This window comes from Lycium ferocissimum, chromosome 8 (assembly GCF_029784015.1).
Source record: "Lycium ferocissimum isolate CSIRO_LF1 chromosome 8, AGI_CSIRO_Lferr_CH_V1, whole genome shotgun sequence".
Lineage (NCBI taxonomy): Eukaryota > Viridiplantae > Streptophyta > Magnoliopsida > Solanales > Solanaceae > Lycium > Lycium ferocissimum.
Window position 1 is genome coordinate 9,053,576 of NC_081349.1, and position 14,130 is coordinate 9,067,705.

General features: G+C 35.2%; 2 protein-coding genes across 2 annotated transcripts; one reads left to right on the forward strand and one right to left on the reverse strand.

Moving 5' to 3' along the window:
* Positions 1-235: 235 nt before the first annotated feature.
* On the reverse strand, positions 236-2,109 carry LOC132066002 (uncharacterized). The gene is made up of 3 exons (XM_059459410.1): positions 1,859-2,109; positions 935-1,559; positions 236-847 (listed from the first exon to the last, which is right to left on the reverse strand). The coding sequence occupies exons 1-3, from the start codon at positions 2,107-2,109 to the stop codon at positions 236-238; spliced, it is 1,488 nt and encodes a 495-aa protein (XP_059315393.1).
* Positions 2,110-10,156: 8,047 nt separating this feature from the next.
* Positions 10,157-11,364, forward strand: LOC132066599 (uncharacterized). The gene is made up of 3 exons (XM_059459880.1): positions 10,157-10,341; positions 10,463-10,636; positions 11,043-11,364. Exons 2-3 carry the CDS (start codon positions 10,471-10,473, stop codon positions 11,141-11,143), a joined length of 267 nt encoding a protein of 88 aa, XP_059315863.1. The 5' UTR covers positions 10,157-10,341; positions 10,463-10,470; the 3' UTR covers positions 11,144-11,364.
* The last annotated feature ends 2,766 nt before the right edge of the window (positions 11,365-14,130 follow it).

Here is a 14,130-nt window from a genome sequence, read left to right on the forward strand (position 1 = left end):
TATATTAGGGTGTGACAACGTTATTCGTATGATTCCAAGATTTTGAAGGAAATTTGTTATCTCCGCCCCAATAAATTGCTTCCCATTGTCACAGTTGATCTCCTTTGGAATTTCAAATCGGCATATGATGTCTTTCCAGATGAAATTAATAACCTGCTCCTGTCCAACTTTTGGGTATGCTCCTGCTTCCACCCACTTAGAAAAATAGTCAATTGCAACAAGTAAGAATTTTATTTTACTTGAATTTTACTTTACCTTTAGCTTCAGGAAATGGTCCCATGATGTCGAGTCCCCATTTCATGAATGTCCATGAGGTAATGACTGAATGCAATGGCTCCTCAGGTTGGTGTATTGCAGATGCATATGCTTGGCATTCTTTGCATCGTCGCACAAAACTTTGCGAATCTTTGCCTATGGTGTTCCAATAATAACCTGCACGTAACAAAGATCGGGCTAATGATCTCCCCCCGGAGTGATTTCCACAATATCCACTATGCACTTGTTGCATAGCGGGTTCTGTCTCTGCTAGGCCTAAACGCTTGGCGAGTGGTCCTCCAAAGGTTCTCCGATATAGTTCTCCATAAACTAGGCAATATCTAGAAGCTTTTACCCGTAATTTTCGCGCTTCTTTCTTATCTGAGGGTAAAGTCCCTTGTTGCAAATAATCAAGTATCTTATTTCTCCAATCATGTGTTGATCTTGTTGCTCGTATTTCAATTTCGCTACTAATTGGATGTAATAAATGGATCACACTCCTGCTCCCCGGCTCTGCGAGATCAGCAGCTGATGCTAGCTTTGCTAAGCCACAGGCCTCGGTGTTGCTTTCCCGTGGAACCTGCTCTAACCCCTATTTTTTGAATCTTGCCAATAGGTCTGAGATTTGTGTTTGATACTTCTACATTCGTGGTTCTTTTATGCTGAAAGTTCCATTTACCTGGTTAACCACCAATTGCGAATCACAGTGTACTTTGATGCTTTCTGCTCTATACTCTAAAGCAAGCTTTAAACCTGCAACAACAGCCACATACTCAGCCTCATTGTTAGTAATTTTTGGGCATTTTATGGATTGGCCGACAATTTCACCACTGGGTACTTTTAGTACTAAACCTAATCCCGATACACTTTCATTAGATGCTCCATCCGTATATAGGGTCCATATCCCGGGGGATGACCCCGAATTAGTGACGGTTTCTTTCTCTGCTTTCAAATACAATTTTGAACTAAAATCTGCCACAAAATCAGCAAGAATTTGCGATTTTATAGCATTTCTAGGCTGATAAGAAATATCGAATTCACTAAGATCAATTGCCCATTTAGCTAACCTGCCTGACAATTCCGGTCTATGAAGAATACTCCGTAGAGGGAATGTTGTTACCACGACAATGGGATGACTTTGAAAATACTGTCTTAATTTTCTAGCAGCCTGTATTAAAGCTAGTGCCAATTTTTCTAAATGTGGATATCTAGTTTCGGCATCTAAAAGCGTTTTACTAACATAACAAATTGGGGATTGTTTACCTTCATCTTCCCGTACATTCGAACCGCACTTACTGACACCTCTGAAATGGCAAGGTATAGAAACAGCTTCTCCTAGGGGTTTGGTTTTGACAGCAGTGGTGGACTTGAAAGGTATTTCTTGAGCTCTTGCAATGCTTGTTTACATTCCAACGTCCACTTAAAGTCTTGTTGTTTCTTCAACGCAGTGAAGAATTTGTGACACCTCTCTGATGACCTTGAAATAAATCGAGATAGCGCTGCTACTCGCCCAGTCAAACTTTGCACCTCCTTTATGCTGTTAAGATTATCTGGAATGTTTTCTATAGCATTTATCTGGTTTGGATTTATCTCTATTCCTCACTTTGAAACCATGAATCCCAAGAACTTTCCGGATGATACACCAAATGCACATTTTTCTGGGTTCAGCTTCATGTTAAATTGCCTTAGTATTGCAAAGGCTTCTTTTAAATGAATCAGGTGATCTTCAGCTCTTTCCGATTTTACCACCATATCGTCAATATATACTTCCATTGTTTTTCCCAACTGATCTTTGAACATCGTGTTTACCAACCGTTGATATGTTGCACCAGCGTTCTTGAGTCCAGACGGCATTACGTTATAACAGTGCAAACCCCTCGGTGTTATAAATGTTGTTTTTGTTTGATCTGCAGGATTCATCTTGGTTTTATTGTAGCCTGAATATGCATTAAGAAAACTTAACAATTCATGGCCGGCTGTGGCGTCTATCATTTGATCTATATGAGGAAGTGGGAATGGATCTTTTGGACATGCTTTATTTAGATCTGTGAAATCTACACACATCTACATCTTTCCATTCTTCTTTGGCACTACTACCAGATTCGATACCCATTCCGTATGTTCCACCGGCCTTATGGACCCGGATTTCAACAACCTTTGTACTTCTTATGAACTTACTTCTATCATCGGGGAACCTTCTTCGGGGTTGTTTTACAGGTCTGTGATAAGGATCGATGTGTAATTTGTGGGTCACTATCTCTGGCGCCGGTTGGCGCAGTTTACACCCGATGAATGTGCGCTTTTCTGGAGATGCCTCGTCAAATGGCATTGGGTTAAGATCTTCAACTGTAGCCGTTGATTGTTCTTCTATTGAAAGGTCTTGTATAGCGTCCTTTTCTGCGTCCTTGGTGCTTGATCCTGTTTGCTGCAGTATTTGGTAGACCTGTTTATCTTTCTTACATTCGTTTTTTGGTTTGAAATGTTCCACCTTCGGCACGCCTTTCTTTATTGCCACTGCGTAACAGTCTCTGGAAATTCTTTGCGCTCTTCGAACTTCACCTACTCCCCATGGTGTTGGGAATTTGACCACTTGGTGATATGTAGATGCCACTGCTTTCATGGCATGGATCCAGGGACGTCCAACTATCATGTTGTAAGCCATCGCAAAGGACATAATTGAAAAAGCCGTTTCCAATTCTACTCCGCCCGCTACTACTGGTAAAATGATTTCACCCAGAGTTCTTTCTGTTGAATTATTAAACCCAGTGAGCATGACGGATATGTGGATTATTTTGCTCGTCAATTTCATCTCTTCTATGATCCTGATGTTTATGATGTTGGCTGCACTTCCCTGATCAACAAAAACACGTTTAATATCAGTATCTAAAATACATAAAGTAATTACTAATCCATCATTATGCGGGAATTGCATATTATCGGCGTCGGCTTCGTCGAAGGTGATACAATCTTGGACAAGAGCCAGTCTATCTCTTTTTTCACTTCGAGTTGTTATCCTTTTAAACTTCACGCCTGAAGTATAAGTAACTTTGTTGATGTCCAGCCCTCCTGTAATATTGGTGTCTGCTCCACCTGTAATGAAATTTACCACCCGTTTTGGCTCGGGAAGTGGTGGCAGCACTCTTTGTTCCCTATTTCTATAATATGCTTGTTTGCCTTTCTCCAAAAGTAACTCCGTCAAATGTCCTTGTTCCAAGAGATCAGCGACTGCCAATCGCAATGCATGACAATCTTCAGTCTTATGACCATGTCCTTTGTGAAATTCACATAAATGTTCTGGATTTCTTTTGCTTGGATCTGATTTCATCTTTCCGGTCCATTTGACCCTATTCCCCAATTTATCCAATGCCGCAACAACTTCTGACGTCGATACACAAAAATTAAAATCCATGAGTTTTAGAGCTCCGGTGTTGTAATTTCCTCGGGAAGACCCTGTTGCTGGTGGTGATCTATGTCTTTATTGATTATTCCTTCGTGTCCTTTCATGACTTCCGCGTGGATAATATGGTTCATAGCGTTCCCTTCTATGCGTCCTATCTCCACCGTTTCTTCTGAAATTGCTTCTACTTGTCGTATCCCTGGTTGATGGCGGTGACTTCCTCATGATTGGATTAATGATATCCTGTTCTATCCGAATTTTTGAACAATATTGATAATATATATCATCCCAGGTCTTTGTCGGGTATTCAATTAAATGTTTGGCGAGATCCTTGGTTGCCGACGTTCAATTGGGATGTAATGCATGTCGGAACGCAATCCCAGCCCATTTGTCTTTAGTTTGTGGCAAGGCATTGCGGTGTTTCTGGAACCGGTGAATGAATTCTTGTAGGGTTTCATCCCTCCTTTGCTTGATGTTAAATATATCTTCCATTCTTTTCTCTGCTTTCCTTGCCCCAAAGATGTGCCTTTTTGAATTTATCCACCAAATCCACAAAGGATTCAAGTGAATTTGGGGCAATTTTGCATACCAATCCAACACTCCTCCTGTTAGTACTTGCCTAAATCGTTTAATCATAATGGAACGAGTCATCTTAGGTCTAAGATCACAGGCCTGAATAGCGGATATATAGGTAGTGATATGATCTTGGGGGTCAGTAGTTCCATCATATTTCTTTATTTTGGTAATTTGAAACTTTCTGGAACATGCTCCAAATCTGCAGAATCTTTCCCCGGATGATATATGTAATCACTATCATCCTCTTCTTTGATTGCAGGAGGTGCCCCAGGTATTCTACTGATTCTTTCCTCATGTTCTTTGAACTTTTTCATATGTTCCTCGAACTGCTGTAATATCGGAACAAGTATGATTGGATTGATATCGGCATCAGCATCGGCATGCCCTGTAGCCTCTAATGTCACGCCGAGATCGTCGGCATTGGTCGGCTCCCGGTTTGAGTTTCTCTGTTCTGGAGGTACTGATAGACTAGAACCAGCGACTTCGTTCATTGTAGGCGGTTGCGTGGAATTTTGTCGTATTTCCGCCATCATTTGTTTCATTACCTCCGTCATCTCTCCTTTCAGAAACTCCCGTAAATCTCCTACTGGGATTGAAGCTTGGTTTGGATCCTCCATTGATGTATTTCCCGTTGTCCCATTAGTTGGGTCAACCAGTACTTCTTCATTGGTATTTCTATTTCAGTCAATGGGTGGTGTAGAACTAACTCCTATCATATTTGAGTAAAAAGGCAGAAGGAAATACCAAAGTAATAATGCTTGTGTAAACTGAGATAATATAGAGATCAAACTAGAAAGCCAACTGTAGAATTCCCACAGATGGCGCCAAACTGTTTGAGTCAAAATTTGTGTTTTACTCAAATAGTTGAATTTGTGCTGAGGTTAACCACAGTTGGTAGTAATTTGATATGAATAAAAGAATTAAAGTAAATAAGTTTTTGATTATTGATAAAGAATAGATAAATAAAAAGGAAAGAGTAAACTTATTCCAATATTGATGAACAACAATAGCGTAATCCTTAATCTTCAAGAATGAAAGAAAACTTGATCTCCAAAGAATCAAAACAACAATAATCTAGAAATAATGATAATAGTGTATTTTTCTTATTCAGACTTGGATGCCCCTTCTCTCTCAATGAGAATTCTATTTATAGGTCAATGATCTCCTCTGATGCTCTTTCCGTTGTGTATTTGTAACAGCAATCACTAATTGGTGAATTGATGACTGTCATTTAATCTCATTGATTCGGTCCGTTAATATCCGTTTGAGCTATTACTGAATTAATTCTATTTAATGCGCAATAAAGAAGATCTTTATCTGTTGTTTCCGTTGATGCTCTCTCCGTAGGTTCAGTTTGTTGTCTTTTCGTAAATGCTTTATTTGGCATTACCGTCTAATATTTATTCGTCGTTGAATGTATTGACATATGTCGTCTACCTATTGGTCCACGTGTCAGATACATTTTTTATCCATACAAAAGAGGCATCCTATGTCATTTTCTCTTTTTAATATGGGAATTTTACATATATGACTACATTTTAGGGGGTTAAAATTGGGCATAGCTACATTTTCAATATTTACATGGTGTAGCTACTTTTTTTTTTTTTTTTTTTTTTTTTTTTTTGCTGTATTCATTTTTTTCCCGCTGTATTCATTTTTTTCCCGCTGTGTTCATGAATACAACGATTTTTCTTTTTTCTTTTTCACTGTATTCATGAAATGACTATCTGTATTCATAAACGGGCTCGTTATATTCATGAATACAGCGAGTAAAACTGAATATATACACCAACAATTAACAAATACACCCTAAAAAAATGGATACAAATCTAAAAATTTAAGCTGTATTCATAAAGGGGCTCGTTGTATTAATGAATAAAGCGAGTAAAACTGAATACAAAAAAACATATATACACCAAAAATTAACAAAATACGCCCTAAATAAATGAATACAATCTAAAAAATTAACAAAAAAAAACTCAAAAAAGTGAATACAATCGCCACTAGTTCCGGCCTGATTTGCCGAACCGGAGCCTCACCGCCGCCGCCTGGACCACCACTAAATCCAGTGAAACCAAACAAAATATTAACATGGATGCTGTCACCGTCACCGCCGGCGAAAAACTGGCGAAAGCACCGGCGAACACAAAAAAATTAGTCTACCAGATCTGGTTTATGAATCGCTGCCAGATCTGGCGGCGACGGTGCCACGACGTCGACCCGTTCATCCTCATCTCTATTTACTCCATACGAATCTATTAGATCTGCAAATATCCACCTGGCCTTTCTGCAAATATGTGCAGAGAGGACAAAGAAGGACTAAATTGAAGTAATATAGGAACAAAAGAGGATGAGGATGGGAGCAAATATTCGATTTGACTAAATTGAAGGCAAATCTGAAGAACAAAAGAGGACGACTCTTCCAGTGGGGGAAGAGGGGAGAGAGAGATGGGAGGGTTGGGTTGGGAATAATGTGATGATGAGTATTCTACTTTAAATATATATGTAGCTATTAATTGTATTTAACATATTACTCTTAGTTATAGGATGTAATTAATCTAAACTATAGCTACTAAATATAAATATGTACTAGTAGTTAGTTAAGCTATGTAGATATCCCTTTTAATATGGCGTAGTTATGTAAAGTCCTCATTGAAGTATCCAACAATTGTTTTGAAAAGGTTGGGCCAAAGAGGCCCAATTCTGGTGAAGTCATCAACTTGGACCTAAACAGTTTGGGTAAGAGGAAAAAAGTAAGGTCATCCGCACAAATGGCCTTATAAGGGGGCGGTATATTAATGGGAAAACTATTTATATATACATGTTAAGGAGAAATATTTACGAGACGTGACGATAATTTTTCTTATTTACAAAACATAATGATATTTTACGAAACATGACGGATTTTCATATATTTTCGTTTTTTTAATTTATTTTCAAAAAAAAAATATGTATATTTTTTAAAAAATTAATTAATTAATTAATTTTTTTTTGCTCAAAGGCTTAAAAAATTACCTCAAATTTTTGTGTATGAAAGCTGTATGTATAAGCGAAATTTTTAATATAGTTTTTCGTACACAAAATGTGAATGAAATTCTAAGTCTTGAGCGAGATATACACATTTTATACCATTCTCATACATAAAAATTTGAGCGTAATGTTTAAGTCTTGATCGAGATATACACATTTCATACACAAAATTTGAGCGAATTTTTTAAGCCTTGAGCAAGATATACACATTTCATATACAAAAATTTAAGCGATTATTTTAAGTCTTGAATGTTGTATCAAAGTTATATACAATGTTGTTGTAGTTGTATTAATTTTAGAGAAATCTAACATGAACTTTATACACGAAAATGTGAGCGAAATTCTAAGCCTTGAGAGAGATACAAATTTTATCGTTTTCATACATACAATTTTGAGGTGATTTTTTAAGCCTTGAACGAGATATACACATTTCATACAGTTTTCATACACTAAATTTTGAGCGAACTTTTTAAGCCTTGAGCGAGATATACACATTTCATACATAAATGTTTGAGCGAAAAAAAATAAAAAATATTTTTTAAAATAAATATATATATTTTTTAAAAAAAAGTATGTTTGTTATAGGGTTTGTAATGTTATGTTTTGTAAATAGAAAACTATAGTCACGTTTCGTAAATATTTCTCCTTAATATGTATATATACGTAATTTACCCTATATTGATCCCCTCAAATTGAAGGTCTTTAATTTTTTCCCTTTGGCATTTTAAGTGGCCGAAATACCCCTGAGATTCTGGGTTTGAACCCCATTAAAGTATTAAATAAATAAATAAATTCGTAAGGCAGAATTTCGTAGCAAATTAGGTCTATTCGGTAAAAAGTTAGGCCATTGTAGAATCCCAGCAGAGCGTAAAAAACAAAGTCTGCCTTAGGCAAAATTTTCGCGAAGCCTTGCCTTGCGATTTTTTTTTTTTTTTGACTGAGTGGGGTTTGAACCCAGAACCTCTGGGTATTTTCGACCACTATTTTATGCGAAAGGAAAAAAATTAAAGACCAGCAATTTGAGGGCCAAAAATTAAAGATCAGCGCCTTTGAAGGAAAATCCACGCAAAAAAAATGAAAAACGTATATATACATAAGAAGAAATGTATTTACAAAATGTGAAAAGAGTTTTCAGTTTACAATACATATTAGGAGTCTTTTTACAAAAGATATACAAGGTTTTCGCTCAAGGCTTGAAAGATTAGCTCAAGGCTTAAAATTACCCTCAAAATTTCGTTTATGAAAACTATATGAAATCGGTATGAAATATGTATCAAGGCTTAGAATTTCTTTTACATTTTTTGTGTATGAAACTGTATAAAATCGGTATGACATATGTATATCTCACTCAAGATTTTCGGTCACAATTTCGTGTATAAAATCGATGTGAAATATGTATATAACTCTATAAATTTTGTATAAAGTTCATGTTAGGTTTTTGAAAATTTAATATAACTACAACAGCATTGTTTAAAACTTTCATACAGTATTCATACAAATTTAATACAGCTACAACAACATACACAACTTAAAAAAACAATTTTCATACAAACTCAAAGATACAATTATCGTACAACTTTAATACAATTACAATCTCGCTTCGAAATTCGGAAAAAAACCACGCTCCGAATCTCTCTTAGAGCTTAAAATTTTGCGCACAATTTCGTATATAAAACTGTATAAAAACGGTATGAAATATGTATATAACTGTATAAATTTTGTATAAAATTCATATTAGGTTTCTTAAAATTTAATACAACTTTCATATAATATTAATACAAATTTAGTACAATTCAACAACATACAAAACTTAAAAGATAACTTACAAAGATGATGTAACTGTTATACTTTCTTCTAATAAAGACATTAATACGAACTTGCATACTTGAGCACTAATAATTTTCCTCTTAGCAAAAGTATACAATCCTTATCTTTTCTTATTTTCCTCCACTGCTTAAATTTGGAAAGAAATGAGAAGACCAAACTCCCTCCCCCAACCCAAAAAGAAAAACTTTCCCTGCTTTAACATATGTTTTGCTTAGACCAAATGGAATGATGTGACCAAGAGGGTCCTTTGTAATATTCGAGAACCCACCCTCAGGATTCTAATGTCCCAGCCATGATAACAGTTTTGGGACCCTTTGAACGAAAGTGCTCCCACGTAACCTTATTGTTCATCATGATTTAACACCAAAGCAAATTAAAGGAGAAAACAGAAACCAAAAAAGTTAAAAGAAAAAAGATAGAAAGAATTCACCATTTAAAAAAATAAAAATAAAAATTAACGACCGACAAAGATGGATTATCAAAAAGATTATTAGCTACGAGCAATTTAGCGATGAAGCAGGATTGAAATTGTAGACTAATAGTTTTAATTTTATCTACGCATCACTACAAAATGTGACGGGATAGGTAAGATCACTCCACCCTTAAACCAGAGCCGTTTTCCACTTTAGTTGATCTTACTCACCGCGACTTTGGATTAGTCAATAAATCAATATTATATAACGAATGGATAATAAAAACAATTCTTGCACTACTGCACTACTTTCCACGAAATGCTCTCAACACCTATATCTTTTCACCAAATGTTCATCCTACTACAAAATATTCTAAAAAATGAAGAAGGAAGGGAAAAAAAGAAATAAATTAAAGGCTTCTTCTAATGACGTTGGGTATTTGGAGTGGTTGAACCATGACCATAAAGTGATATAATTTTGGATGCAGATGGGACGTTTTATGAAGGTGATTATATCTCTCGTGACACTGATAGAGTTACAGAAGAAAGAAAAAGACTAAAGATATTTGAATTAAAGATGAAAGTTGGATTACATTTATGTTACTATATGGATAGACTACACCTAACTTTGCTTTAAATTACTACTATACTGCAATCCCATCACTTTTTTTTTTCTTTTTCTTATCCTTTAGTTTTACCCACAACCAAATATCCTCATGAATCCTGTTATACTATCACTTCACTTTCTCTAAAGTTCTTATCTTTATTTAAAGTCATACCCCAATATTATTACCAAAAACAACTTCTTACTAGAGGTTCCATTTTGCTACATATCCAAGATCAAGTAAGTTCAAAATCAAGCTCATCAAAAATTGATCCTTTTTTTAATAGTATAATTTTTTTGCATTTTAGTAAATTGAGTAAACATTTTGTAATGTTTTAAAGATCTTGGTGTGAATTTTCAGAAGAGGGAATGGAAGGAGGAGCAATGACAACTAAGGATATGAAGGTGGAGATTAATTCATCGACGGAGTCGGAAATGATATCGCCAACGTCTGAAAATGTGACGACAGGAGGATTAGTAAGGCAAGGAAGTATGACAAAGAGCAGTTGTCTTTGCTCTCCCACGACCCATGCAGGTTTTCTATTTGTTTGTCAAATTTTCTATTTCGATTTGTCTCAATTTATGTGATGCGCTTTCTTTTTTAATCTGCTTTACAAGAAATGATATCTTCCTATTTTTAGAATTAATTTAAATTTAAACTTTCTATTTTACACTTAATTATGATATGATTAATAGTAATAGTTGCAAAAGTACTTCTGACTTATTTTAGATCACAAATTTTAGAAGTTATCTTTTTTCCCTTAAAACTCATTATCTAGTCAAGTTGCATCACATAATTAAGGACCGATGGAATACTAAATTTTGGGATGATAAAAATTGAATTCAAATTTATTATGTCGTACTATGTCGGAGATTTTCACCTGATACCACATGACTAGACTAGGAACCCCACTAGACTATAAGCTTTGATGGTGATGCAGGTTCATTCAGGTGCAGGCTTCATCGAGCTCCAAGTCTCCAAAGGACTAAAAGTATTGAATCAAATCCTAAGGCTAATACAAATGCTTATACAACTAGCTAGCAATGGTACTTCTATAGTTCTATGGAGTTGCAATAAGAATTGGATTATTATATTGTCACCATATATATTAATGTTGAAATCAACTAGTGGCTTGTATTTTTATGAATGTTTAGCATTGTTCGTGTTTCTTAATTAAGTTGATCTTTGTCCTTTGTGTTTTCACTCGTAGAGACTATGTAAAGTAGCTTCGAGTTCTTTGAATGAAATGTGGCTTTGACTAACATGGAAATGTACTGACAGTTTTTCCCTATCGAAGATATTAAGGGAATTTTATAGAGACTATGTAAATTAGTCTAATGCATGTTTGGGACAGATGGACATTGCTTGGAATTTGATATAGAAAAGGATAAGTATATCGTAATATGTGATCATTTAGAGTTCTAAAAGAAGTGGCGGATCTAGGACTTTTATGGTTCAAGTTTCAAATTTATATATGTAAAAAAGCCATATTTAAAGCATGTAATTGAAATATAGCTACTGACATGGAGTTCCAAATTTCACATGTGAAACTCCATGATAATATCCTAGAGTTTCATAGTGGAATTATCATTTTCATGGTTATTTATCAACTACATAGACTAAATAGTGGCTATTTCTGAATTTTATCCAAATTCTATTCTAACCAGTTGATTTATTGAGTTTGAGATATATTGCACTTATTAATTTGATAAATCTTTTAACATGTATATATAATCTAAGCCAAAGCTATTGAATTCGAACCAACCTATGACCTTTATTCTGGATCCGCCCCGATTTAGAGGGATTTCATAACCACGGAAAAGAAGACTCAAATTTGTATCGGCTAAGTTATTACTATGATATATGATCTCTCTTAAGTTAAAGAAAAAAAGGAAAAAAAAAAATTCCATAAAAGATCTAATTACTTCTGGGGTGAATGCATGACTAATTTCTTGGAAGGGTCAGAATGTACAGATATATATTAAAAGGGGTTGAATGTGAAAGGGGATAGATAATTTTTTTTTCAAAAAAATCTAATCAATAAGATCATTTTTAATTTTATATAATATTATATGGTGGTATTTCGATAAAAGTGCACGCATTTCAATTATTGAATTGGTCTTGCAGTTTTCCGTTAATATAGGTGTCTTGAGTCATTTTGTTTATTGGGATTTAGATAGATCAAATATAAACACATACTCCATCCGAATAAAAAAAAAAAAGGTATCCATTTAGCCTTTTTTTTTTAATAAAAAAAGTATTCACTTATTAAATCAAGAAACAATTAACCTTATTTTTCTAGATTTGCTCTTATTAACTGTTATGTGATCAAAATCCTAATGCTTATTTAATTATGGGTAGTTTAGTTAATTTACATATTTTTTCTTCTTGGGGTGAATAGTTTCTTAAGGGAAGGTACAAATGGTTAAGTGAACTCTTTTTTTGATCCGGAGGGAGTAACTTTTAGTCTTTCTTTCATTCACGATCTTCATTCCAATTTCATTGCTATAGGCGATGTATGCGCTTGAGTATTTAGGGCTGCATATCGGTCGGTTCGGTTCGGGTTTCAAAATTATCGGTTTAACTTATTGGTTATCGGTTTGTAAACATGTTAAACCGTTAAAGAACCGTTAAAATATCGGTTAATGGGTTATCGGTTAATCGGTTATTGTATGTTATCGGTTCGGTTATCGGTTTAACCGTTAAGATTTCACACAACAAAAAATGGCTTGACCACTTTGTACAAGCAAAATCATGCACGGAACCACTTCTTGTACCAAGATCCAAGAATAATCTTAAGTTGCATTTACTACTACAAGAAATTTAATGATTTGTTATGGCTCTATCATACTCAAAACAATGCCGCATCGTGTGGGCATCAAGCACAAATACAAAGGCAAAACCACCAACCTTTTCGACAAGGAGATACTTGGTTAGGAGCTATGAATCCAAATTACAAGGAGACAAGTCTTTTGATTAGGTACATTGCAACTCAATATTGGTCCATGACCACCATGACAACTGTTGGCTATGGCGACCTTCATCTTTCAACACTTTGGAAATGGTCTTCATCATTCTCTACATGCTCTTCAATCTTGGCCTCACGCCATAATTGGTAACATGACCAATTTAGTCGTCCAAGGAACTTGTCGTACCATGGAATTCCGTAAGCTCTCCGCTTTTCTGATTGTTAGTGTATACATATGTTTCATCATTCGAGGTGGATCAAGTACTTTAGAATTATGTACATATTAGACTACGCAATTTTCAAGTTTTAGATCCGCCTCGTGAAAGTGTGAATCGTCACTAAATAAGTTAAAAAAAAGAAATTGAGATGTAAGTGATTTTTTATGGTATGTTAGGGATAGCATCCAATCGAATTTCGTTTGTCGAAATCGTTTGCCTCTAAGATTAAAAGACCAAATATTGGCTTACATGTGTTTAAGATTCGTGCGTAGAGCCTAAACCAGCAGGAATTGATTGAACAACTTCCTAAGATACTCGCAAGAGCATCGTACACTATTTGTTTTTACTTAAAGGCTGAAATCGGATGTAAAATAGGTTGTCAAAGAAGAGGGCAAGAAAAGGAGGGCTTGAGAATCATGTGAATGGGTAAGAGAGGCTTGAGACTTAAAGAGAAGAAGCGGCCGCTTTATGAAATGAAAATGAAGTAACCCTAATTGTAGTGTAAGTGACTTTATATATATCAAAGGGTAGAAGTGTAATTAATTAAATTCTTATCGGGTTATCGGGTAACCCGTTAACAAAATGGTCAACCCGCGACCCGACCCAATAAGCCAATAACCCAAAAACACCACCCGCACCCGAACCGGTAATCCATTAAAAAATTAGCCCAAAACCCAATAATTGGTTCGGGTTATTGGTTTAACCGTTAACATGCACACCCCTATGAGTATTACACGAATTCTATACTTTATAAAATTCAAAACAAATTATAGATACACAAAGTTAAAGTGTGAGTGGGGTAGGTTAAATTGTTTTGTAGTTGAAAAAGTTACTGCCAGCTT

Excerpts from the sequence above, each read along its gene's own strand:
- LOC132066002 (XM_059459410.1), bottom strand. The coding sequence starts at position 2,109 with ATGCCGTCTGGACTCAAGAACGCTGGTGCAACATATCAACGGTTGGTA. Across the intron at positions 1,560-1,858 it reads TTGGGATTCATGGTTTCAAA|AGGTGTCAGTAAGTGCGGTT; the intron begins GTGAGGAATAGA and ends TTGCCATTTCAG. Across the intron at positions 848-934 it reads CGCAATTGGTGGTTAACCAG|GGGTTAGAGCAGGTTCCACG; the intron begins GTAAATGGAACT and ends TTCAAAAAATAG.
- LOC132066599 (XM_059459880.1), top strand. The coding sequence starts at position 10,471 with ATGGAAGGAGGAGCAATGACAACTAAGGATATGAAGGTGGAGATTAAT. Across the intron at positions 10,637-11,042 it reads CTCTCCCACGACCCATGCAG|GTTCATTCAGGTGCAGGCTT; the intron begins GTTTTCTATTTG and ends ATGGTGATGCAG.